Source organism: Pteropus medius, unplaced genomic scaffold, assembly GCF_902729225.1.
Source record: "Pteropus medius unplaced genomic scaffold, Ma_sr-lr_union100, whole genome shotgun sequence".
NCBI classification, from domain to species: Eukaryota; Metazoa; Chordata; class Mammalia; order Chiroptera; family Pteropodidae; genus Pteropus; species Pteropus medius.
The window spans coordinates 10,815,834-10,843,163 of record NW_024346667.1 but is presented as its reverse complement, the minus strand read 5'-3'; the positions used below and the strand labels follow the sequence as shown (position 1 = coordinate 10,843,163).

General features: G+C 39.0%; 1 protein-coding gene across 4 annotated transcripts in view; it reads right to left on the bottom strand.

The window, feature by feature from the left end:
• The window catches only part of ZNF827 (zinc finger protein 827), a 146,264-nt gene that overhangs the window by 23,462 nt on the left and 95,472 nt on the right, over nt 1-27,330 (bottom strand). For all 4 annotated transcript variants that reach the window (XM_039876027.1, XM_039876026.1, XM_039876025.1 and 1 more), the window contains one exon: nt 25,160-25,263. In XM_039876027.1, coding sequence (XP_039731961.1) covers nt 25,160-25,263 — 104 coding nt within the window. The remainder of the gene's footprint in view (nt 1-25,159; nt 25,264-27,330) is intronic.

The window sequence follows — 27,330 nt, the reverse complement described above, 5'->3', positions numbered from 1 at the left end:
GGAATGAATAAACTAAAAGAAAATAGAAATTTCCATTGTTAAAGAATTTAGCCTTTCTCAAATACTCTAAAATATAAAAATTTAGACTTTCTAAAATACTAATGTCCATTTATTTCTATAATTATATGATGTGCTGTGCATCACACCTATAGAGTATTTTAAAAATATTTAATGCGTTTCTTTTAAAATTCAAGCCACAGTCGTTTCCAAATATTATTCAAGTAAGCCCCTGGGGCTCCTGCAGTTCTTTTCACGAAGACTGGAATCCACTTGTATTCTCAATTATTCTAGTCCTCTTTTCTTCGGGACAAGCCTTGATCGTATCATTCATTCCTTTAAAGATTTCTAAATTTCCTTAAAGCCCTTATCAGCTCACAGACACTGCAATATTCTTGTGTGACTACATCCAGTTTCAAATTTTCAGTCTTCTCTCTCTGCTCCTAATCTATTGAATTCTGCATTAACAGAAAATTTAACTCTTCTATTTTGCCTTTCTCTTGACCTTGGGTTTTAGCACATTATAAAATTTATGTTAGTCGATGGCAGATTTAACATTTGAGGCAACACTGATCACAAATATTTTTCTCCTTGACCCAGAAATACTATCTATTTGATTAAGTTATATGTTATATGTTTTGATGTGATGGAGACTTCTGTTTGTTAGTTTATTTAGTTATTTTCCCCGGGTAAGGGATCACAGATACAAGATTGGAAAATAGCTTGTTAGCTCACAGAGGAGGGAAGGGATTGTTAGTATTTTCCTATGCAAGTATGTCAGAATGATTGACAGCATTGGTAATTTCTTACCAATAATAAGTAACACAGTTGGCAAACATATTTTTAAATACATAAAATAGGCTACCTCCATAATAATATCACTGTCAATAATTCAAATATCCATGTACTTTTCTTAATGGGAGAGAAAGCTGTGAATTTAGATGTAGATGAAAGAGGAATTATATATGACTAGTTAAGATTTACTTAGCACTTATTTTGTTCCAGGCACTGTGTAAAGGCTAAGTCCTTTATTTATATTATTTCATTCAATCCTCACAACAACATGCTAAGGTTGATCTCATTATTATCCTTATTTTATAAATGAGAGAAATCAAAGCTCAAAGTGGTTAAGGAATCAGCCCGTTCTCACATAGCTGGTAAGAGGAAGAGCCAAGATCTGAACCCAGGATACCCAAGCTGGAAGAGTACACATTCCATGGCTTCCCTTACACTGCCCGTAATTCTAGGTGTGTCCCCGGGGATGTCACCCCTCTTTGTGAAGGACCTTTAATCTCTGTGTCAAAGTAGGAAAAGGCCGATAGCTGCTGGTTTTGAGATTTTTATAAGCTTATGCCCTTCATTTGGACCCGGCCATGTGTTTTCTCTTTCCTGGGTGGCAAATGCCACTGCATTTTATGGCCTCGGATAAAAATACAACCTTATCAGCTGCCTTGAACACAAATGTCCTTGTTGAAGAACAGAATGGAGTTAGTGGTGTGGAAGGTTTAAAGTAAATGTAATCCTACTCCAAACACATATCTTATCAAGAAGGGGTCTGAAGACTCAAACTTGTATATAACGGTTAGGGCATTACTATTATCAATGTAACAAAAAAAAAAAAAAATCTAAACCACTTTTACGTAACCATCTAAGGATTGAAAGAGAAGTGGATTTTCAGCTCATGACCAGAAATGGAAATATCCAGCAGCCTAAAATATGGTAAGTAGCAGCTAATACTCAGTGATGCAGCTTCAAAGTAGTTGAGCAAAAGAAGGAGAAAAGGAAAGAAAAGAGCCATCTTCCTTCCATTTCAACTTTCAAATTGAAAAAAAAAAATCAAATTGAATTAAAAAATATCAAAGCAATATTTTGGTTACAAATCAAACTCGAGATCAATCAAATAATAAATCTGTAAATATGGAGGCACTATTTAATCCATAGTGGAAATGCAACCTATTCTAGTTATGTAGTCTGTATTACTGTAGGTTGTATGTATGTATTTTTCTTGTACATTCTGATCTGGTTATCTTTGAAATTATCTCTTCCTATCTCTCCTTACATAGATCTTAAATATAATAGACAATCAATAAATATTTGTTGATTTGATTAAAATTTCACTAATTATAGGCAAAGGAGAGAAAACACGCACCGATGTGTGATATATGTAAATTAATGCAAAGCATATGCAAATAAACAAGGCTGAGAGGTCTTTGCCTGTCTGTCTTGCACCACATCCTCTCCCATAACAGAAAGTCACTACCTCTGACTTTGATGGTGGAGATGCAGCATTCTTTGGAGACTTCACCTAGCAGAATCTTTACCTTACCTTCTGCGAACTAAAGAGATGGCACATTATTGCTTCTAATTTATAGGGAACCTGAGGTAGGGGTCAGCTAAGTGCTTCCCTAAAATCACAGTAAAAAACCCAGACTGGGAGTGAACCAGTCTTAGCTCAGCACCCTCTTCACTTCATCCCCCCGTCTCCTCACATGCTGAAGTTCGGGCTCTTAACCACACTACATACCAGAGGCTTTGCATAACTAATCGGTCTTCTAACCATACGCAGTATTATAGAACACGTATTATAGAACATGTACTCTAGTGGAGAACAGATGTCACCATGAGAATCTCATTTTCTGCTATTTCCCAAATCTGGCATGTGGAAATTTGTAGCCTTAATGTTGCATGAACAAAGATTCTTACATTTAATATTAATATGGGAACTCACAAATGCTCCTCAAGTTGGAATGCTGCCACATTCTGATTTCACAGCGTATGGCTGGCTGCTTTTCCAGCATATGAATTTGCCTCAAGGTCCTGCTGGTGTCTTCTGAGCTGAAAATGTGGGCAAATTCGAATCTTACAGGAGACAATGTCAGGTGAAACTCCAAGATATATCTACATTTCTCATTTAAAGAGCAGTAACCTCCACAGCAGGAGAGAGCACTGAATAACACCAGATACCAAATACTACTCTGGCAGGTAGCCGAGGGCAAAAAGTGAGTTTCCAAAAGGCAGGGTGTTCAAATGGACTGGCACACCTATTTCTTCTTCCAAAGCGAAAGTTGAACCAAAATGGTGACCTGTGATACCTAGACAAGGTCTATTAGCCACACCTGCCTGCCAAGTGATGTCAGAAACACCCTCGGTTGCTTATGTGAAGTGGCTGCCTCTGTGTCTTCTCCTCGCTGCATTATTTATAGATAATATTACCACATTACTTAGGCACCATGAAAATCACAAGTATGTCCTTTTAACCCAATCACTTTTATCCTAAGTGACAGAATGTGACAGAATGCCCTATGTCACAATTTGATTAGGTTCATGTATGTGGAGCAAAGGGGATGTTTAAAAGAAGAGAAGCTGAAGCAGCTGTCATTTTTCTGAAATTCTTCGCAATACCTGCTCAGCTAGAGTAGGGTGTCTTACACTGCGGGCTCCTCAGTTTAGGCTTCTAATTCTCTTTCAATTTAATTTGGAGCCAGTCAGCTAATAAATCATATGAAAATATGTAAAAGAGAATTGGTGTTGATTCTGGGCCACCATATGTTTGGCCCAAGCAGTTACATGATCACATCTCTGTATGGAGATACAATGGCTTACTGCACGTAGTAATAAGCTCTCATGTGACTCTACTGAATCACTGCTTTGGGCCTCCGTGTCTACTCTATCAAAAGGATCCTAGTCCTCTATGGCATTTTCAGTTGGAAAGAATATAACCATTTGATTCCACAGAGTAGGAACCAAACTTCCTACTCTGGATGGAAGAGACTCTTACTTCATGTCCCCATTTCAATCATCAGTTTGAAAGAAGGTTCTTGACTCTGTCAAGTGGAGGGCTGCTTAAGAATAAATGTCCCCAAAAATACTGATATACGCAGATATTTTTTCACTTGTCTGAGCATATGATATCTCTGGAAGGATGCCCAGGAAACTGGTAATACTGGTTGAGTGGGGGAGAAAGGGGAGCGGGGTGAGGGTGGCAGAAGCGGGGAACAGTGAACTGGTGATAGGGAGAAGGGTAAGAGACACATCTTATTGTATCACTTGCAATCAAATTTCTAACCAACTCTGAAAGCTTGGTATCATCTCTCCACTTGGCCTCTTAACACCTGTACCGGAAATATGACAACAGCACCAATAAAAGCATTTACTGAGAGCTAACGGCACGACACGCCGGGCACTCTGCAAAATACCTGACGTAAATTACAACATTGGCTCCTCTGATCTACTGCGTGGTAGGTGCTCTCTCCTTTTCATAGATACTGAACCAAACCACACACATTGACCAGAGGTGCACATCCCGGGAGCGTCCTTCCAGAGGTTGTACCAAGCCATAGACAATGTCAAAGGCACCATTACGTTTTATAAAGAATTTTAGTCTCTTAGGGCCATAGGCCCCGAGTCACACAATTTTGGGACTACATTTGCAAAAATTATTAACCAGTGGAATGCTAGTATAATGCCCCAAAACAAAAAGCAGAGCTCTTGAAGAGTCTCCCACTAATAGATCTGGCTCAAGTCAGAATGTGAGTTTCTCTACATTGGATAAAAGAAACGCTATAGAACACAGTGTAGATCTTGCTCTTAAAGGTAAACTCTTTGCCTTTAGGCAAAATTATTTTAGAAAGCTTCACACTGACCTTTACAGACACTCCCTCGACTGCTCTTATATAATCATAGCCAGAGGATTATCATCCTATCAAGTTACAACCGTTCACCTGGTCATTCACGAGTCTCAGGCTTCATCCAAGTTGGCCAAGGAGAGGTTAGTGAAGTCCTTGAACTTTAAGAGATTATTCATAACTCCTCTCCCCACCCCACAACAAATGCTGCCTTACAGGAAAAGGGCTGTCCCCATTTTCTTTGGGGTTTGTTCATCAAATGTAAGGCTACCAGTCCCCATTCTCATATGGTCTGTTTCCTGTATCATTTACTTTAAAAAGAAAGAGTGGAATCCTTTTTCTGTTTGGACGAACTAACACTCTAAAGCCTGTTTCTTCAAGTATTGAAGAATTTTGAACTATACTGTAATATGTTGGATTTTAAGAGATTGAATCTTCGGTGGTAGAAACGGAAATGATTTTTTTCTGGAAATTCTCATTTTATTGTTAAATCCACACACCCTCTGAGTACTTAAAATTTCAGCCAGCCTAGTAACTATTTTGACACAGGCCAGTCCACATAATTTTCATTTCCATATGATTATATGAAATTGTTTTCTTTATCATTTTCTGTTGACAAAATAAGTATTATAATGGATCAACATCATTCTCCCTCACTGAATTTAAGATTAAGAGGACGTAGAATCATCCTATTAAATTTTATGTTGTGGGGACCAAAGAGAATTTGAGAAGAAAATCAAGGGCAAGGTTTGTACGCTGGAGTATGGCCGCCCCCACTAACTTCATATTCACATCAGAGTATTTATAGCCTTAGAGAAAATCTGCTTTTCATACCACAATATACATGATTTGCATTTCTATCACTAAATTTATAGAGAGGTAAAATATTGACCTATTTTCAAAATTTACACCAGTAAAAGTATGAAATTACCTAACAATCATGTGTTTTAGTGCCCAGGATTTTCTCTAACACACACACACACAACATACGTATGCACATAACACACGCACACACACATACAGCGCATGCACGTATGTTTGCAGTTGTAAAGATGTTCTAATCTTATTTTTAGCTATTTGCTTATTAGAACTGATGAGGCAGAATGTCAGGACAGATGTTACAAGGTGTTGAAATCTGAAATATCAGAGAAAGTAAGACAACTGCTGCCATTTGTAGGTCTTTTGAGTTGCAACGTTTTCGCTGAGTTTAAATTCCTTACTGAGGCGTAGTGAAAGAAGTACCTCAACTTTAACGACCTTTGTTGGATCAAACCAGAAATCTCTGACATTGGCTGAGAAATCAACAAATGTGACAAAGCATCTGGAGTTGCCTACACTGAATTTCTAGCTTGTTCACTAATGTAGCTCAGATATAAAATACTGGCAATCCACTGGTTCACAGGTTGACTCAAGTTCACATTAACTCAATTTATCCTTATCTTCATTGCAAATTAAATTCCATGTTTAAAAAAAGATTCTGTTTTGATACTTTATTGGTGGTGAGGGTAGGGCTATAACTCAAAATTAGATCAAAAAGACAAATATTTATTGAGATTTTAAAAACCAAATGAAATTAACAGATATTTATGCATAAAAAATTAACCTCAAATCAGTGGACATCAAATTAGCTAGTCAGACGCAAGACTCCCCACAATTAACAACAATGTTTAAAACTTCTAGTAGTGCTAACTATGTGGGATGCTGTTCTGAATGTTTTACATGTATTACCTCACTAATCCTCCCCACAACCCTGGAAGTTAGGTTCTACAAGCATCAACAATTTACAAAGGAAGAAATCCAGGCACGGAGAGTAGAAGTAAACTTGCTAAAAACCAACTCAGCTGGCAAGTGGCAGAGCTAAGATTTGCACCCTGGTTGTTCAGCATTTGAGCTAGTACTGCCTCTCCTGTGACTTAGGATTAATGTAACAGAGTGAAATAACAGGCCATTGTAGACACCGTCACAGCGTGTGACCTCTATTCTGACCAAAGGCCATCTGGAATTATTAAGAGTCTTTGGGTTCTTTAACCTTGAATTAACCTAAGACAAGATATCTGAGGCAGAGACATCCATGCTTTTCTTCTACTTTTAATAAAGGAATCCCTGAGGTTAGCAGGGCATGTGGCTGCCCAACAGAACACTTTGTGCACCTAACAGCTAGGTGTGGCCACGTGACTAAATTCTGGACAACAGATGAGCAGAAGTGATGTGCACAACCTCTAAGTTATGCCCTTAAAAGGAGGGCCATGACCTCGACTTCCTTCTTGACTTCCTGCTGTTTAGGATATGAATGTGATGGTGAGAGTTGGAGCAGCCATAATGGACCATAATGAAACGGAAGCCATATGCCAAGGGTGGCAGAACAATAAGACAGAAGTAGCCTGAGCATCCTAGGGTCACCACATCAGCTCCAGACTGTCAACACTCTGGCTGCTATATAAGAGAGAAATAAACTTCTACCTGCTTTAAGCCACAGTTATTTTGGCCCCTTTACAGCCATCCAGCCATAGAAACTTTATCCTAACTAATACATACAACTTTTTTTTTATCATTTAAAATATACTCAGTTAGTTTATAAGGGGTAGGACTCTTCGCTCTATAATGCATATTTTGCGTTTCCTGAGATTTTAATAATTCATGAGTAGGATTCTATCATGTTTGATGCTTGTTTTTCAGACCACTGTTATACTGATATAGTGTCACAATGGCCCAGTTGTTTATTATAAAACAAGTACCAGTGTTAATAGAGCTATTAAATAATCAAACTGTTGCCTAGAAATTTGAGAAATTTTCCCAGAAGGACATGTTTATACACAGTTGAAGCAATGCAATTTAATCTGCATATCCAGTCTATGACATTTAGTTTTCAAAATGTCCTTTACCTATAGCAGTGACACCTAAAGTAGGCTTCTCATCCTCAGCACTACTGACATTTTGGACCAGATCCTTCTTTGTTTCTGTCCTGTGCATTGTAGGGTGTTTAACAGCATCCCTAGCTTCTACCTACTAGATGTCAGTAGCGCCTTTCCCTTAGTCATGACAATTCAAAATATTACCAGATGGCTAACTGTCCCTTGGGGGGCAAAATTACCCCCAGGTGAGAACCATACATCTGTATTCTAGGTTGCACATTTTGAGAAAGCAGAGACTATACTATTTAAATTCCAGCAGGATACAGACAGGTAGGTCCTTAACACACTTTTGATGACAGTGGTGCCCTGGTGATTACCAGGGGCAACGAGCATGAGCTGATTCTTATTTTTTAAATTAAGAAGTTCACAGAGCTTTCAACAAGAAAATTCACAGAGTAGTGAAAAAGCCATAGGCATAATTCCAAGCATATCTATTAGCCCAACATCTTCTATCCAAGGTTCAGATGGAAATAATTGCCTATGTGAAGTAAAAAATAAATTCCTCCATGTATGAATAGGATTCTTTTATAGAAACTGTAATGATAGAAGAAAATTTGACCCTTTCAGAATCAAGAGCATTGTCCTATTAAACTTCCAGTTCTTACAGCTTTTTATGTTGCTAGCACCATATCTTCAGATATTTGGATATTATATATGTATAAGTGAGAATTCTTACATATTTTCCAATATGTAAGCTTTTTTAGCCCAATCAATCAAGTTCTTCTACCTCGATTATCCCCCATAATAGTTAGCATTGGGTCTATTTTCATGAATTTTCAAAATCTCTCTCCTATTAGAAAGAATGGGGACGACATATAATGGAAAAAGATACATCAGACCCATCACCCGTCCTGCGATGGGACTCGGGGGGTGAGGGGAGGAAAAAGCTGTCACCTTGCATATTTCTTTCAGGCTCCTACACTCAATGGGAAGGTCCCCAGCACCTTTGGCATAACTGACTATCAGGGCGTGGGAAGCCAATCAATTTGATGTTCATTTTCATCAACATAGCAGAAGTAATGCCCAAGGGTACAATGGAAATTACATTCTGTTTTAATTGGGAGAATTCTCTCTTTGTTGATTTCTGGAGTGGGCGGAATCCAAGACATATCTTCTTTTCCCCTTGAATACATATGCTTTTAAAAGCTTAGCTGATTGCTGCAATCCATCATTTCCAGCAACCCAAAAACTCCATTATTTCAGTTTGTACATTTTCCCATTTACTGGGGGAGGGGAGTGTGGAGGAAGCAGAAGAGGTGATCTGCTATTCATAGGAAGAGATTTTTTTTAAAAATGGAAATTAAAGGCAATATACTAGGTAGAGAAGGTCACTTATCCCTTATCTAACATACTGAATAAGAATGAAGGCTGCACATTGTCAACAGTTACCTATATCCAACGGTGCCTAGTTTCAGATACTAAGGACTCTGAGTTCAATTAATGACTAAATGCAAAATTTTAAAATTTCTCCTTTTCCCTCCCACTTAATTTCACTTTACAATTACTTTAAGATTTTGAAAAGCAATTCAGAGATATTTGTTCTCCAATGAGATTCATTCAAATGTAAAAGATCATTACTTCCTCTTTCCTACTGAAATACAAAGCTGAATATAACCTGGCCACACTGGGAAAGGGTTTGGTTCCTATTGTTTTGTTTGTTTTTAATACTATGAAGCACAGGTTTCAAAAGCCTGGTTGGGGAGTGACCCGATCATCTTAATAGGGATGGGAGTCTGGATCCACAGAATGTTTGGTACAAACCAGACTGTTGAGTCAAAACCAAAGCAGCTGGCATCAAATGGTAGTTCTTGGATTTCTCAGAAGGGAACTCAAGGTGGGAGAGGACTCTAGATATCCTTAACAGTTAGCGAGTCCAGTGATGTTCAAATTTTTGGTACATCATGAAGTTAACTTAGTGGGTCTCAACTAGTGTTAAAGAAAAAAGGTGAAATAATATAGGATAGATTAGAAAATATCAGACATGGTATATCTGTGAAGATTGTTTCATTTAACCTCTATCTATCTATCTATCTATCTATCTATCTATCTATCTATCTATCTATCTATCCATCTATCTATCTATATCTACCTATCTATCATCTATATATTTTACATTGTCACTTAGCAGACACATATACATACACATATATAAACACATGAAATTTAGGTTTTTGTCAAAAAAATTTGAAAGCCATTATAGTACATCATTCCACCTACTTTGTTATGATAAAATATTTTAAAAGTCCAAGTCTGTTTAGAACAGATACATAAAACAACAACAAATAACTATTTCCTACTGCAGCTTTAAAATTCCTTCTTTCAGAAATCTCTTTAATCGCACCAAACTCAGCAATTTGGAAAAAAAATGAGCCCAAGCTGGTTACCACCTTTAAAGAGGGTAAGAAAATCATTTCTTTGCCAGCAAACAGTGTATCAGCATCACTCCTGGTTCTTCAATTGCACAAATAAAGGCAGTCATGTTGGAATCCAGCTGTTTGCAGAAGGATTTAGAAAGTGTCATGGCCAGAGTCTGAGATGAGTTAATATTATCATTTTGAGAATGTCAACCACACAATCTGACCTGTGAGACGTCTTCTCTGCCTTCATTCTGAGCAGAGAGAAGTTTTTCCAATTGATCAAAGGATTCCTTATGAATCAGTGTATATGACTTCTCAAGACTCAAAGAAACTAATAGAGTCAGCAATATCATTTAGCTTGAGCCAGTCATGATTTCCCAAAGGTCTAACTGCAGGTTTATGCCAGTTCCCCAATAAAATGGAAATAACAGAAATGCATTCAGTGTGCTAAGCATTAGGAACATCTTGGTTGGGTTATTTACGCATTAAAAAAAATCCAGTTTCTCAAAATGGATGCAGTTTTCCTTAAATTCATTTCTGTTATAACTTATTCTAATATATGGTGTGCTACCTCGAAGAGGAGCCTCCACTGCTAGCGAATAATTAGTCAATTAAGAATCTTTTTTAAACTATAAAATCTCATAAGTGGAAATTTCTATTCAAAATATCAAAGCCCTTTTAGAGATTGTGACCAGTTTGTTCTCACATGCCAAAAGGAAATGAACACACACACACAAATTTGTAAAAATAGACATAAATGGACCACTTGTAAAGGTTTCTCCTCTCTCCACCTTCACCCTTTACCCCAGTGAATTTCGAAGCTTGCATCATCCTGGGAGAAACTGTAATTTGGACTCATTCTCTAGCTCTATATTAAGTAGTCAATCTCACAGCTTGCCAGCAAGAAGTGGACTGCTTATTTTATCACTGAAACATATTATTTCACTCTTAGCAAACTGCCTCTGAACAGCTTGGCTGAAGAATGGTATGGTAACTGGTCTAGACTAGACAATCAACTACTCTCTTCTGGTGGTTAAAAACCACCTAAAACAAAAATTTAGCTGAACGATGTATTTATATAATGCAAGTCTTAAACAGTCTATGAAGAATCTATATTTCCTCAGATATTGCGAATAACAAAATATTTTTTTTAAGTGATTTCAACATATTAGAGATCGACGGCAAGTGATATCTGTGGCTGAATGGTGGTCTTGAACCTGAGTTTTTCAGCAGTGGTGATCATTTTACTTAGTAACTAGGTTTTTAATGGTTTAGTACTTGGTAGTGTTTTTAAATATGGGAGGCAAAGAAATCCCTCATTAAGTTCTACTGCCATGAATGGGGCAAAGGCAAATGTCCCGTTCCAAAAGAGAGATATTATGAACCAGCAAATGTGAACTCTTTTGATGATCAATAATTCAGGGACATAACAGATATTTAGGAATTCTGTTGTCGATAACAGATGTCTTACACGATATCATTTGGTATGACATTTGTAAAATGACATCATTTGCGGTTTGAGGACTGTCAACCACCTCTTCGATGGCAGTGCTGGCAAAACACACATATACAATAGCCTCTCGGATGCTTCGCAAGCATCTGTTGGAGTAATTTGCAGTTTTATTGGTGAAGTCCTAGTTCCCTGTTAATAATGTTGGAGTACTCTGTGTGTGAAGCTAAGTTCAGCTTTTTTATGAAGGTATTCTCTTCAACAATGAATCTTAAGTAATGGATTTGTCTTGTCGTTTTTTGAAATTCTGATTTCAAGCTCTGTAATTTTCTGAGTCTTTTTTGTTATTGCTATGAGTTCTGTAGACTTTTTTTTCCCCATAAATAATCAGTTAAATAGCTAGATAGTAATTTTTAACTGATTAGGAAAAACAAACACAAAATTTTAACTAAACATAATAAAGTAAAAATATAATCTCCTTTTATAATGTAATAGGAAGAAAACTTAAATAAGCATTGGGCAATACTCACCATCAATAATTAATTATTAAAGGGGTATGCACCAATTCTATCCCCTATAAAAATAATACCCAGCAAATTAGATTAACTTTCTCTGCCTCTCTTATCTTTATGCAGGGCCACTCTGTCTCCATTAAGCCTTTCAGGGAACTTTATTAGAGCTTTAAAGATTAAACAAGAAAGAGTCAGATTAACTTTTTAAAAGAGAAGTGAGATCATGTCACTTCCTTACTCAAAACATTCCAATGGTTTCTGGCATTCTTGCAATACAAGCCCAAGTCCTTGTTATTCAACTAGGAGCCCCTATAAGCTATTCTCCCTGTCTTAGCTCCAGCCTAACCTCCTTTCCTGCCATCATTTTCCCAAGCCGAGCTCATCCTCACCTCTACCCAACCCAGCACGCTCTACCCCACACCTCATGACGTGACTTATACCAGATGTCTGCTGGAATTGTACCTTCTTAGGGAGAACTTTCTCTGACCGTCCTATTTTAGACGGCCCCTCCCCAACCCTTCTCCTTACCTTGCTTAGTTTTTTCAAGATGTTATTATATGTGTGTGTATAATTATATATTGCATATAAATATGTATTATGTGTTTTTATGATGATGTGATGTTATATATATTATATATGCCCTGTGTAATTCTTTATCGTCTGCCTCTCTCCCTCAAGTGTAAACCCCATAAGGACTGGGACTGTTCCCCAGCACCTAGAAAGTACCAGGCATGTAATAGCTGCTCAATAAGTATTTACTAAATGAATAAATGAACTTTCTTTTCATCCCAGTGGAACATACACCTCAAAAGAGCTTTTCACACTGCTCATCAAATACCCAATGACACCCAGATACTTGCATATTTAATTTTCATTCCATAACATCTCGGTATCCTATGACACTGATGGAGAAGACTGAAGACAATCTAAAGGGAAAGCCAGGGAACCTGTCTGTAGCCACTGAAATCATTTTTCTAATTGACCCCTTCTGTTCGGAAACTAAACAGATGCAACAGAAATGGGAACGACTGCTCATCATACTTCTTGATATTACTATTGAAAACACCCTCCATTGGCAGCCATTATTTTATTAATTATACCTAAGTCAATGATATTTACGAGACCAACAGTGCAACGCAACAGTACAGCAGACTGTTCCATTAAACACTATTTTCAACAACCACATTTGATAAGAGGGCGTGCAGTTCCTTTCCAAGAGCTGGTGCCCTCAGATAAATTTAATTCATTAATCTCTCCTGGAAGGTTAAAAATAAGAAACCATCCTCAAACTTGAATCATTTCTCAAGTGAACTTAGTAAGTACCCAAACTGAAATATGTATTTAAACGACAGTGGTCACATTTGTGTTTCATGTGAGGACTTCACAGCTCTTTGTTAATAGCTTACAAGATATGGAACTTAAATTTTTTTGAAACAACTCTACCAATATTTGATCACTATAACACTGGATGTTTAGAAGCCTTGGACAAAGGCCCATCTTGTGTGACCACAATAATTATTAGAATATAACTCAAAGCATCACAAATCTTTGTCTTCTTAAATTTTTTTTTTTTTAAATATTCTATGCTCATTATAGAAAACTAGAAGGAAGTAGAAAAGTGGAGGGAAAAAACCCAAAACCACAACCACAGTTCTCATCACCATCTAAAGACAACTACCTTGAGCTTTCATTTTATTCCTTTTTCATGTCCAAATTCTTTTAAAAAAATAATTACTATGAAAGGCTTGTAATCCAAGGCAAGTCTTAGTATGACACCAGTGATGATATTTTTAAAATACCACATTTTCGAGTGATAAAAGTAACAGTTGGGAGATAGACCGGAATGCTTTAAAAATTAACATTTTTCATAAAAATGAAGAATAATTTCGCCAAAAATAGTGTCAAAAATAACTTTCACATAGCGAAAGCATGCCTACATGTTAAAAGCATTTGCAAGAGTACACATTCTTTTTTCCTGAGTATAATTTTCCTCTGCTTTTCTTTTGGCAAGTACCTACACAGTACATACAAAATTAGTGAGCAAAAAAATAATTTGTATCAGTCATCTTGCATTTAAGAGAAAATAGTTACCTAAAACCCATATAAACCAAGTAATTCCTGCCTCCATACTCTAGCAAAGACTGACAACCAGAGTTTGGACCTAATCTTTTTTTGTAACTCGTTCTACTTCTGGGCTGTCAGACTTTCTAATTATTGTTTTCTATAATATAGCTGATTTCCCCCCAATAACCTCACCACTGCCTTTCTTGGGACCCACCCATACATGAATTTTTCAATTGAATGTCCCTGAGTCTAATTCCATTCAAGTTTAAGAGAAGCAACTGATCTGAGTGACTCATTCCTGGGTACTTATAGCAGAGAAACTAGATTCTGCAGACGGATGAGTCATTTTGACTGGAAAGCCCTGGATGGGGAAAAGGTACCAAGGATGCATGTAACAGAGGACAGGAAAGTCGTCAAGGCAGGAGGTGCCAACGAACAAGACACTGACATAGTATCCTTTGGTCTGAAGTACTTTGCTATCTTAAGATGGATTCTACTTTCCTAACAGCCCTTGCCAGTTTTTTCCTAACATTTTCATCTCTTTCAGTTGAAAATATCCCCGATAACTTTTTGTTGCTTTTAGGTCTAGCATTTTTTCTGGGGTCACGTTTAAAGGTGGTTGATCTCTTTGTCCAAAGCTCTAGGTGCATCCTCAAGATAGAAACCATCCTCAAGATAGAAACTTTCTAAGCGATTTGGTGTCAAGCATTCAGTACCAGAATGTACAAGACAGTTTTTCCTTTGTTCAAAACGAAAGGAGCTTATCGATGTTTTCTGATTATAAAAATAATACGTGCTTATTTTAAAAATGGAAGTCCATAAAATATCGTTACAAATCAACTGAAATCTTAATTAAACTGAGATAAGAGTTAACATTTTTACATCTAACTCTCCTAATTTTTTTCCTGTATGCCCATATTTGCAAACCATGGGATCACACCATTCATGCAGATTTGTAACCTGCTTTATATTCTCATGAACTATATGAAAAACTCATTTAAGTCTGGCATCTAGCTGGGAGATGAAAGAAGGAAGCTCACTGAAGGAAGATGACTAAGAATCATTGCTTTATCTATGTTTTTACAAGTTCACTTAATTTAGAGATTATTCATTAAGGCTCCAAGGCATCAGATGTATAAATGATAGCTTGTAACAAAAAAAAAAAAAAAAAAAAAAAGTGAATTGAACACATAGGTATCTCACTTTTTTAACTTTTAAGAATTACACAAATAATATAAATTAATGGTTAAAAAAATAATACAAAGGATATAAACTGAAAAATGAAAGAACACCTCTCACTTACTAGCCCTCTTCACTCCTCAGTGGTAATAATCACTGTTAACAATTTATATGTTGAGAAATTATCTTTGTACATGCGAGCACATTATAGGCACAAAAAATATACCAGCTCTTTTTATTTTAAACATAAATGGGGTCATATCACACATGTTCTCTGCAGCTAGTTTTTTTTAATTTGTGTGTTTATGCTTCCTAAATCTAATAATGTAATTGTGGACATCTTTTCAAATAAATTCCAACAGATTTCCTTCATACTTTTTTAATAGCTGTGGAATTTCACATCAAATGTTCTGTGGTTCATTTCACCAGTTCCCTACCTATGGACATCTAGTTTGTTTTTAGATCTTTATGCTGCAAAGCGCATCCTTGTCTACATACCTTAGTGTTAACTTCCTCAGGTCTATTCATAGATTAAATTCCTAGAATGGGACATCGAGGTCCAAGTTCACAAAACAACATGGAGCACTGTATTTCTCTGTAACTTGGAGAACTCATTTCTTACTTACATGTTTAATAGAGTACTTAATGTAAATCTTGCCTCATGTAAGCCCCATAATGGCTCATGATAGAAAAGGGGAAGGAAATGATTGGGATGAGACAGAATGCAGAGGCACCTGAGTGTCCATATAGGCAACTGAGGGAGGAAATGGCCATGTATATGGGACTTTCCAATGCCAGGAGGCCCACCTCTGTTGTTCCTTGCAGAGATGAGGAAAAAGGTGTAAGACTAGAGAGGTGTGTAGTTTGACAGCTGGAGAAATTTGTTTCTCTCTTCACGTGTAGGAAAAAATTAGGGAAGCGTCAGAAGATTTCTGGGACATGTTTCCTATGCAAGAGGAAAAAGGCGTGTTCAATTTTTAAGTAATCTGAAAGAAAAATTTCCATTTTATCGGCTGCCCAAATTTCAGAAAGATTCAGGCTTGAATTCAAATCTGTCTCACATAAAGTTTCCCATTAGTATTTATGAGATACTCCTTATGTGAATTTTTGCCCTGTTTGGATTAAAATATAATGCTGGCCTTCGATTAAATAATTTACTTTAGAAGGGAAGCTCATTTGATAAAGTGGTCAGCTCGTGGATGGGGAAAAATACTATTTGAAATGATTCCAAGGTTTTTTTTCCCCTTATTCTAGCCTTTTATGTTATTGTTCTTTTAATTTTAATTTTTTAAAATTACAGTTGACATTCAGTAGTTTCGAGTGTACAACACAGTGGTTAGACATTTGTGTAACTAACGAAGTGATTCCCCGATACATCTAGTACCCACCAAACACCATACATAGTTATTACGATATTACTGACTATAGTCCCTATGCTGTACTTTACCTCCCAAAGAGAATTTTATGCCTAGAAAGTTTATTACTACGTGAGAAAACCAGTAGATTTTCTCTGTGGTAGACCAGAGTGTTGGGAAACTGAGTCTCCTGTAATCAATGACTTACTGTATACGCATCCCAGGAGAAAACGCTGAGATGCGTCCTCTATTGCTTCCCAGAGTTCCTCAGGGACATAAATCTCCAGTTGTCCACAGCAGGTGACCTGTTTGATAATATACCCTTTCCTAGATGCTTTCCTTTCCCTGGCTCACTTCCCCGTCCTTCTCCCATTATTCCCTGATCTCACCTCCTAAAAACTACTTGCACTCAAATCTTTTGTCGGCTCCGGGGGAACCCAAATAAATGGTGTCCAGTCTTATGGTTTGTGTCATCGTGAGTGATGTGATGGTGCTGTCCGCTAAGATAGGAAAAAAACAAGATAGAGAGGAGGGTTTAATTAATTAATTTTGGAAGGAAGGTATGAGGACAGTGGGAGGTGGTGGAAATGACATATTAAATTTGGGACCCATTAAATTTAAAGAGCTCCAGAGACTTCTGTGCGGGATGTCTCATGGAACGCCAGTGGCTGGTGCAGTGGACTTTATATCATTAAGCAAATGCAAAGGCTGCCCGTACTTTAGCGCTCCTAGTTGCTATCTTTCTTTTCTGGATGATAAACGGAGAACAGAAATGATAAGTACTTTGCTAAAGGAAACATACCACACAAGAAGAACAGCCAAAATGTGAGGCCCCTGACTGTCATTCTAATAACTACATCAAGAAAAGGTGATGTGGGGGTGTCTTTCTTACCATGAGAGGCCCCCGTTTGGCCTACATATGGGCATAAAGAATGAATTTGTCTGAGTGAAAATAGATGGTCTAGTTTGCAAGTGGAATGGCTTTTCTTTTTTTTCTACTGTGGCTACTGCCCTGAAAAAGAATAAACACAAAGAAGAAATTGCATGAAATGAGAATATGTATTTTTGATAGCAGAGGAATGGAAGGATATATTGTATATACAGAAAAGGCCTTATAGATTGAAGTAGCTAGTCTCCAACTGAAACCAAGGTCACTATATCGCCATCTGCAAACAAGTACTCTCCATCGTCCATTACACGTACTCATGATTGGCCTTTTATAGCACTGTTCTTTCTCAAGGCATCTCAACAGTTTTTGCAAAAGTAACAACACAACCACAGGCACTGCTGAGGCCTTATAAATGGTATGTGGAAACTTTTATGGGAGCACATACTGATTTGCTCTGCTCACAGGAAGATACCAGGCCAAGGTCAAAGTGGCCACAGCCTCATGGGGTAACCTGTACCTGAGAAACAAAGTCCTCAAAGTAGGTTTTTGAAAAGGCTTTTGGATGTTACCATTTCTCCGAAAGTACAAAGACGAAAGTGCTGATGGGTACCTTCAACACCACGTGACTGGACCCCTGTGCCGTCTGGGTGGAGATAAAGACGCTTGGCCAAACCACCGCAGCTTTTTTTTTTTCCCCCCTGTTTTTCTATAGATAGCTCAGGTGATGCCTCTTAACTGGATATAAATCTCTCTTTTGGAAAGGTAACCACCCTTAAAACAAGTGTGCCCACCCTTCAGTGCATGAACCCCACAACTGTTGGTCTGCAGAGACCTGATCAGTTATATATTTGAGAAGGACTAAATTGGACACAAAGCTGACACTGCTTAACGCAAGGCCTTTCTCTACAAAAAGCTCTTCCTGGTGTCACTTGCTCCTCTTTAGAATTCACCTACACTAACCAAGACCAAGAAGGCTCACGAGGGACAGAGGGGATGAGTGCTGAGCACATCATTTTTAGCCTCAACATCATGTGGATCAGGAAAATCCATAACAATGAAAACTTCTCCCTCCAATAAACAGCTGCACGGACTATATAGCTCATCTACTGCAGGCACATCAAAGAAATGCTCTAAGCACTGTAGCATCGTTTCTCAGTTTGAAATGTAACAGGAATCAGATCCATCAACCTGCATGTCATTTAGTTCAGGGCAATAAGTTCACGCTACCAATAGAAATGTTTTCACAAACAGAAGGCTGCATAATTGAAACATCGCTGTCATCATCATCATCGTTGTCATGGCTTCCGAAGGGAATGTGCCCTGGTATTGATGGCCTAGAGGTGACCATTTGGCATCTAGACCCACCCACTTGTGAATAAGCCAATTAGCCGTAACAAATGTGGAAATACTGTCATAAGTACATAGCTTGATGAATTCTGGCAAAATGACACAGGCATATAATCAGCAGCCAGATAAAGAAATGGGAATCCCAGCTTGCTAGAAGCCTTTCTTGTGGCCCCCCTTCTAGTCACTACAACCCCTAGTACTGTGTCTTTCAAGAATTACTTACATTGGCTTGTCCCTTCCCCATGTTTTAGTGGGGATGGTGCCCCTAGAGCAGACTCCGAATTCTCCCTGTGCCAGCATATGGTTTTGGCTCTCCCCAGAAAAAAAAAAAAAAAAAAGCCTGGGCTGAGGTTACGGTAGCGTTCCAGAAGGCCAAGTTTTGGAAAAAATGTGGTGATCTTTTATTCTCTTTCTACCAGAAACCAGGATAGGACCAAACCATGGTTCTCCTGCTTCCCAGTCAAGAGCTTTTTCTTCTGCACTGCTGACCAGATCAACAGCAACTTTAGCCTTACATGTTTTATTTAACTAGGAGATTTTTACAGTTTCACAAAACTATTTCTATGGTCCAAATGATCCATTAAAGATTACTAAAAAAGGAACATTAACTGTTTAAATTCCTTAATTGAAAGAAACATTCCAAGTGACTATGATTACCGGATATCAAAGTCTTAAAGGAAGAAAGAAAAAAAAAAAACAGAAATGGTAAAGAAGAGGACAAAATTAGAATAATAATAATAAACAGTACTTTCTTATCTTGTAAATTCTTCGAAATATCTTATTTAAAGGACCCCTTTTTATTTCTAACTAAAAGAAGGTATTCCCTCGTGTTCCCAGTTACTATGTATGGATGAGAAAGTTGGACAGTGAAGAAGACTGAGAGGAAAAAATAAAATCATTGGAAATATGGTGTTGGAGGAGAACTATATGGATACCTGGAACTGCCAGAAAGACAGACAAATGGGTCCCAGAGCAAATTAAGCCTGAAACATCCCTAGAGGCAAAAGTGACAAAATCGAATGTGTCATTTCCGGCGCATCATGAGAAGGCAGGGTTCTTTGGGAAAGACAATAATGCTGGGAAAAAGAGAAGGCCGCAGGAAAAGAGGGAGACTAAACGTGAGGCGGACTGCCTCATAAGAGAATAAGAGAAGCCCTAGGCTTGAGTCTGCAGGAGCTGAGCAAGGACATGGGGACAAGGTACTGCGAACATCACTCATTCACAGGGTCACCGGGAGCTGGAGCTGACTCAACGGCATGTAACACACCCACAAAGGCAGGCAACCCCATCAGTAATACCTCAAATGCCAATGGTGGGTATGTGTGGGCAGACGCTGGGGAGATGTGCTCCTTTTGCTCACTGCTGGTGACACATCATCTGACTTAGTGGGCAGCATGACAGGGAAGAGAGAGACAAGGTACTGTGCAGTTCTGGGTTTGAATTCCCATGCTGCCACTCACCAGCTGTATGACTCTGAACAAGTTATTAAATCTTTCCACAAAAGGTGCACATTTCTGGTTAAAAGTCCTGGGAATGTGATGTCCAACATGGTGACAATAGCTGACAATACTGTATTTTATATTTGAAAGTTGCTAAGAGAGTAGATCTTAAAAGTTGTCATCACAAGAAGAAAAAATTATAACTATGTTGGGTAGTGAATGTTAACTAAACTTATTGTGGTAATCTTTTTGCCGCGCATGTATCAAGGCATTATATTATATACCTTAAACTAATACAATGTTATACATCAATTATATCTCAATAAAACTAGGAAAAAAGTTATTAAATCTCTCTGAACCTCTTTAGTCATCTGTAAATTGAGCATAATTCCTATGTCTTCACACTTGGTATTAGCGAAAAGGCCGAGAAGCTATTAATTCCTATGTCTCAATGAGTTGCTTTCAGAATTAAATGAGATGGCATAGGTCCTGTGCCTAAAAATTTAGAAGGTCTTCCTTCTCAGTACAGAATAAATCTGTTTAATCAAAAAGGAGCTTAAGTTACAAAATGATACCAACAACACCCAATGTTCTACTGTTTATCTGCGACTTAGTCTGAATTGTAAAAGAAAATGCTCTGTTTGAAAAAGGATTGAAGAACACATTTTGCTGTGATCCAGAACAGCTTTGTATGTCTCTTTTGAGGTATGAGTTGGGAAATCTTAACATCAAGATGTGACATGCACATCTTTTAAGCCAACTGTCTGAACGAGGTCATTCATATTTGACCAGTAGCATAGCAGGCGGGGTTAGCTGTGGGTGGCACTCTAATGCAAGGCATCATTTATTTAGATTTCAGAAAAGTATATGACATGGTACTACTTTTATTAGATTAATGGGCAGCACAGAGAGAGGATAATGGATCAAGAAGTGGCCTGGGGACAAGGAAGACTATTCCAAACCAGATTTTTTATTTAACGTCCGATCCTGATTGGCACATCAGGTCCTGAAAGGAGCTAAATTTTCCCCATGTTCTTTGCTTCTCATTTGTACATTATAAACAACAACAACAAGAGTTTTTTGTGTTTTTTTTTTTAAAGAAGTTAGCAAATAACGGGGATAAGAATCTATAACTATAATTGCTGATATGTTTTCCATCATCTAACTTGAAGCTCCATCTGAAAACACACAGAAGCGTCTGTGACTCCAAACGCTCTGAAAGAATTGCACCGAGACCCACATTTTTTTCACACCCGCTCTGGTTGTGTTTTTGTTTTTTGGCTTAATACAGACCAAACAGACTGTGACTTCAGAAATCACAAGACAGAACTGAAGCTCCGCATTGTTTAAAAGCAGTGCTGGGGTATGTGCTCTTCTCTTCACAGCCTTTGCTACGCGAGACGATGGGAAACACGAGTAGCTGTAGGGACCGTGGTCGTGGGTCTGCTCTTCACACGAAAGTGCCCTTTGCGCCCTGAACGACACCTGCCTTTGCAACTTTCCTCTTTGAATATAAGTCTTGTACAAAGCGAGACAACTATAAATTAGAAGAAGTACGTGACATGACACGTGGTCTGTAATTCTATTGCCCCCATAATAGGAAAGTTCTTTTCTCTCTTTTGTAAAATCACCACCAGTACCAGCATCACCCAGGGTGTACTCAGTCATCTAGTCACAGCTCGAAGAGCATTTTGTCCCCACGTCCCTCCAGCAGAAGATGAAAGCAGCTTTTAACTCATTTTATTAAGGACTCCTGGTTTTACCTCTGTCTTAGACATTCACAGCAAGTAAAACGGTTAGGTCTTGGTTCTTGAGTATTCTTTGGTTGTCAGGAAAGTCAGTCTAGAAATAGTGGCAACAACAGAGGCCAGGATACCGCGAAGCTCTGTGTTGATTCTGTTTCTCTGGGATGGTGGCAGCTGTGTGTCTCAGATACCATCTGCCAAAGGCAAATGCCTAGTTAACTGTGCTATTCTCGATTTCTTCACAGCCCATGGTCCTACCCACCTCTCCCAGCTTAGTGAGCCTCACACTGCTTCATCGTCCACAGGCCCAAAACACGATCACAGCACACTGTCCTTAGATGAGACTCTCGTGAGGTGCGCCTCCCTGCCCCGCTGTCTTACTCCAAAGGTATTTGGAAGAGAATTCCAGCCCACTGATAGAAGGGAGATAAATATATACCAACACAGACTTTTGAATTAATGCTATGAGTTTTCAGCATTTGCAAGGGGTTTCTTAGATTGGAACTAGGCACAGGAAACCTCATCAGTTATGGTCTCTACCAATTGGGAATCGGAGATAATTCTCCGGGACAACATTTATCTTTGCATTACCTGTGGAAAGAAGTTTGTGAAGTAAATAAAGATTAGAAATAATATTTTAATGGTAACGTTCTAAGGACTCTGAGGCTTTTCCTTATACGCTAATCACAAATTATTTTCTGCCTGGTCGCTAAGCCAGCCGTCTCCTTCCCGCTTTCCCCATTTCTGCAAAGCCACTAGCATTCCCTAATTCAAACTGCTTGTGGCGAAGCTAACCAGTCTCCCAGACCAGTGGCCTAGGCCTCTGTCTGCCTCTCCCATCCCCTCCTCCTGTCCTCTCTAACCCGGCCGCGTCACTAACGCCGCCGCAGCACCAGAGCAGCCCCACTGCACCTTCTCCAAGGATTCCGCCACCTGCTGCCCACTTGGCCCTCCGAAATTTCCCCCATGACTCTCATACCACAGAGCCTTCGGATCCTCAACTATAGCTTTAATGCCCTTTCTCCCAGCACAGTATTTAAGCGAAGTACTAGAGTAAACGTAGGCCTGTTGTAGTTTGCGATTGGTACTTTTTCTGGTTTCAGAATGATAACACGGTACATAACACGTATTTCATGCAACACTCCGATGGGCACACTGATATTTCTGCAACAAAATGTCAATAGCCTCCTATTGGCTTGTGCCACCCAGTAACTTATTCAAAACACTGTGGTTGGTAGAGCTTTTCGGATTTCGGAATTGTGGGTAAGGGACTGGGGAGCTGTAGCTGGTATGTAATGGCCATCCATCACTGTCCACACTTGAAAGAAATATTCACTTGTCAAGTCTCCAAACTCCAGTCTTTTGTTAATTCAGAGTGGTCTTCTCCACAATTAGTCCAAATCATTGAGGCTTTCTTTACAAAATATGCCTTCGGGTTATGAGAAATTTGTGATCACAGGTTGTCCTCATTTTTAATGTTTCTAATTTTAACTCTAGTTCTAAAGTATTTTCACCTTGCTTATTTGTAAAAAGTTCCTTTTTCACTATCTATTTTAGCAAAATGTAAATGCAGTCACTTTGCTCATCCTCTGTCTAAAGAAAGGCAGAAGTACAGAGATTGGTTCTCCCTCAGAAGAGTGTATTTACATTTTAAAAATCTCAGTTATACTGACTTCCCCCAAAAATAAGAGTTAACTTTTTAAACTGTGAGTTTATCTGATTTGTAGTATGTCTACCAAGCAAATCACAGAAACCCTCCCCACACTCAGTTAAACATAGACTGATAACACTCTTGGAGGTCGAGTGTAGCTTGACCAATAAACCCTTCTTAAAATATAGCCAAGCCAAACATTAAGCAAGCAATGCAGAGTTTGTATATACATCATGGGATGCTGGCTGTATGGGTCACGGCACTCAGACTTGCAATTCCTAGGCAGTTATTTTGACATTAGAAAGTCACAATCCATCAACTTAACAGCAGGGTGATAATTTGGGGACCAGGGAGATGGCTATTCAAAATGACACTGTGGGACGTAAACAGTAGTTCAAATAGCCCCTGTTTGAGAATGAAGACATCAACTGAGCAGAATTTCTTTCCACCTCTAGAACCAGCTATTACATGATGTGCAAAGCCAAAAAGCACACAGGTACCTGGGCTCTTTGGACATGAGAAGAAATGGATCTGCCATCACAAAACTAAGGATGACAGAGTTGCCTCTTCTCAACTGTTTGTTACAAATCCCTTCCACTGACTTGTGATAGCCAAGCCAACATTTCAGAAGATGCTATGTGGCTCTTTCTGAATTGCACAATACTCTTCTCCAGCAGGCTGTGACACCAGGCTCCTCGGGAGTGTGGAGGATACTTGGGACTTTATTCTTGCAGGAGTTCCCAGACAACAACCCTGCAGTAAGACCCTCCTGCACACGAAGGAGGGACAAATGAATGGATATGGAGGCCACCGAGAGCTTCTGAAATGATCGCAGCAGCTGGGAACGAAGGTAACCACAGCGAGACCTTTTCTAGCTGCTGGATTAGTCTTGGGGGGTCGGGGAAGTGGGGGCTGAGTTGGGAGTATGGGCTACAGTGCAATGGTTCTCAAATGTCCTCATTTCATAATAACTCTGAGACACACACTCGAGCCCTGAGGGATGGCCAGGCTGTTGATAAACGAATAGCAAGCACATCTTTCTTTTGACTCTGAACAGTAGAAACGAAACAGAAAGAATGGATAAGAAATTATGCACTGATGCTGAGATGGCAAAAAGGAGCATTAGATAAATATACACAGCTATTCTAAGAAGAGAGGAAAATCTGGATGGCACGATTGTCTTAAGGAGCTGTATCGCTTCCATGGAAACCTAAGTGGTTTTGTGGCAGCCCACACCCCACCGGGGTCCTGACCTGCCCCAGGGATGATTAGTGTTCTGGCCACTGCCCTCTCCACTATCTTCCTGGCTGTCTGCCTGAAATACTGAAAACGTGAAAAGCGAATTATTTTCAGGTTAGACTTCGCTATTTAAAAGAAAAAGAAATTCACTATGAGAACGAAATATCAGTAGGTAAACAACGATAAGCTCCTAAAGCGAAGATGAATTTTCTTACTGTCTGCATTTTCTTTTAATAAACTTTCGTGGCTGTTTAAATTGAGTTTCTCCCTCTCTTTAAAAACCTAGCTTCACATGAATAACATCAACACATACGCTGAAAGTATCTGAAAATTCACACATTTCAGAAAAGTAATTTTAGCGATCAATAGTAGAAGCAAAGCCAACAATGATTCCATACCTGGAGCTGATATTCTTCCGTGAAGCACAGATTCACTGGGCAGCAGGTCTTTTGAATTGGAGGTGAATGGTGATTGTCTAAATGTATCTTCTGAAAAGAAAGGGCTGGGGGTAGGGAAGGAGGAGTGAAGTTTAGTAAATTAAAGTTATTTAAGATACCCAAAGCATCTGGCCATACATACACAAAACCCCACAAATGCTAGATAAGGTAATTTTTTTAAACGATGCTTAGAGAATATAAGAATATTGTGCTTAAAATGGAGAAAAAGAAAATATATTACATCAGACAAGTGCCATCTGCACATTCTGCCTATTGGTTTTATACTTAAGGTGAATAGATGAAATATCATCTTTGAAAGGTGGTTAAACCCAGAGTCAGGACAGCTGAGCAGTAAATTTTATTCTTGCACTTATGTTCTGCGAGTATGTTGAGCCCAAATGAAGACCAACCATCTGGGTCAGAATCAGAAAGGCCTGGTTCGAGGTTCTTCCCTGAGTGGTGACATATCTGCCCTTGCTCACCCACTTTTTGTCACTTGATCCCTTGGGGACCAATGGTGGTACACCTCAGAAGGGCAGATGGCTGGAGTCTTGGGCCTCTGCACTGAAGGAGACACCTCACCAGTCCCCACAGGAACCGAGACTGCATCCTAGAATTGTCTTGGTTCGTAAGGAGCGAAAGGCAGCTAATGGGACTGCCAGAGAGGACACTGGGGTTGGGATAGGGGAGAGGACCTTCACTTTCCATGAGACTGAGGCTCTGAGTTGAGTGATTCTAAGCTCCCCTAGTGACTCAGCTAAAACTAGAATCAGGGACATCCAGACCACAGCCATAGTGAACACAAAGGCTTTGGATGCTTTTAATCAGCCTGAAGGTTTTAACCCAATCATAGCATCCGTCTTCCATGCCTTACGGTAAACGATAAACAAGTATTGTGATCACACGTGAGAATAGTGAGGTATCCAGCAGCGTCCAACCTGGAGAATGGAAAGCCCTACGTACAACAGGGAAAATGTCATCACGGGAACTTGGTGCACAGGTGGTAGATGGTTCCTAGGGGGCAGTACGGAAGCCCAGCAATAGGAAAAGCAGGAGGCCGCCCCCACCCTGAGGCTGGAGGGACAACAGGAGGTCAATGGAGTCCAGCCACAGTGTGCCAAAGGGAGAGGGAGAAAGTCTGTAGCTCTTAAGCCCCGCCCCCATCTCTCATCAGAGCGTCTGATTGGCTGAACCTTCCCAGAAGCCAGAGAAACAGAACCTGCCAGCATCAGGCCCCCTGTAAAACTGCAGATCATATAATTACACTCATATGTGGATATAAAATTGAAAGCAACCAACGAACAAGACAAACAAACAAACAAAAACTCATAGACACAGACAAGAGTTTAATGGTTACCAGAGGGGGAATGAGGGGAGGGTGTAGGTAGAGAAGGGTAAGGCGGGGGCGGCGCGCAAATTTATGGTAACGAAGGAGAACTGACTTTGGGTGGTGAACACACAATGCAATATACAGATGACATGTTATAGAATAATACACTTGAAACCTATCTAATTGTATTAACCAACATTACCCTAATAAATTTAAAACGCAGATCAGGGGAAGGAAAAGACCTGAGGGCATACAAACCTAGGACTCCTGGGACTGGTGTTGCTTTTCTAAACACACCGACAAGGCTATGGTTACTACCAGTCACTATTATGGAGGAAATAGTATGATAGAATTGAAGATATATAAATACTTTTAAAAAGCAAAACGTACATTAATGAACAATATAGTTTTACATGACCATTAGGCTTATTTAATGCAACTTAGTGTGGCATGCTTCTTAGTTATATCTTAAACATAAAATGATTTAAATAGGCTTAAACAATGAACTGGCTATATGTAGGTTAGTAGGTGATGAGAAGTGGGGAAACATGTCATTGTATTCCAAATACTCATAACGTGCAAGTGACACCAAAACACTCGAAAGCATAAGGCAGTGAAGCACAGTGTCCAAGAGCCTGAGCTGGAGAGCAGGCAGTTCTAGGTTCAAATTCAAGCTCAACTTATGGCTGTGTGACCTCGTACAAGTCATTTAACTTCTCCGAGCCCTCATTTCTTGTCTATAAAACAATAAAACAGTATCCAAACTTCCCTGAATCGCTGTGAGGGGTGAATAAGAGAGTCC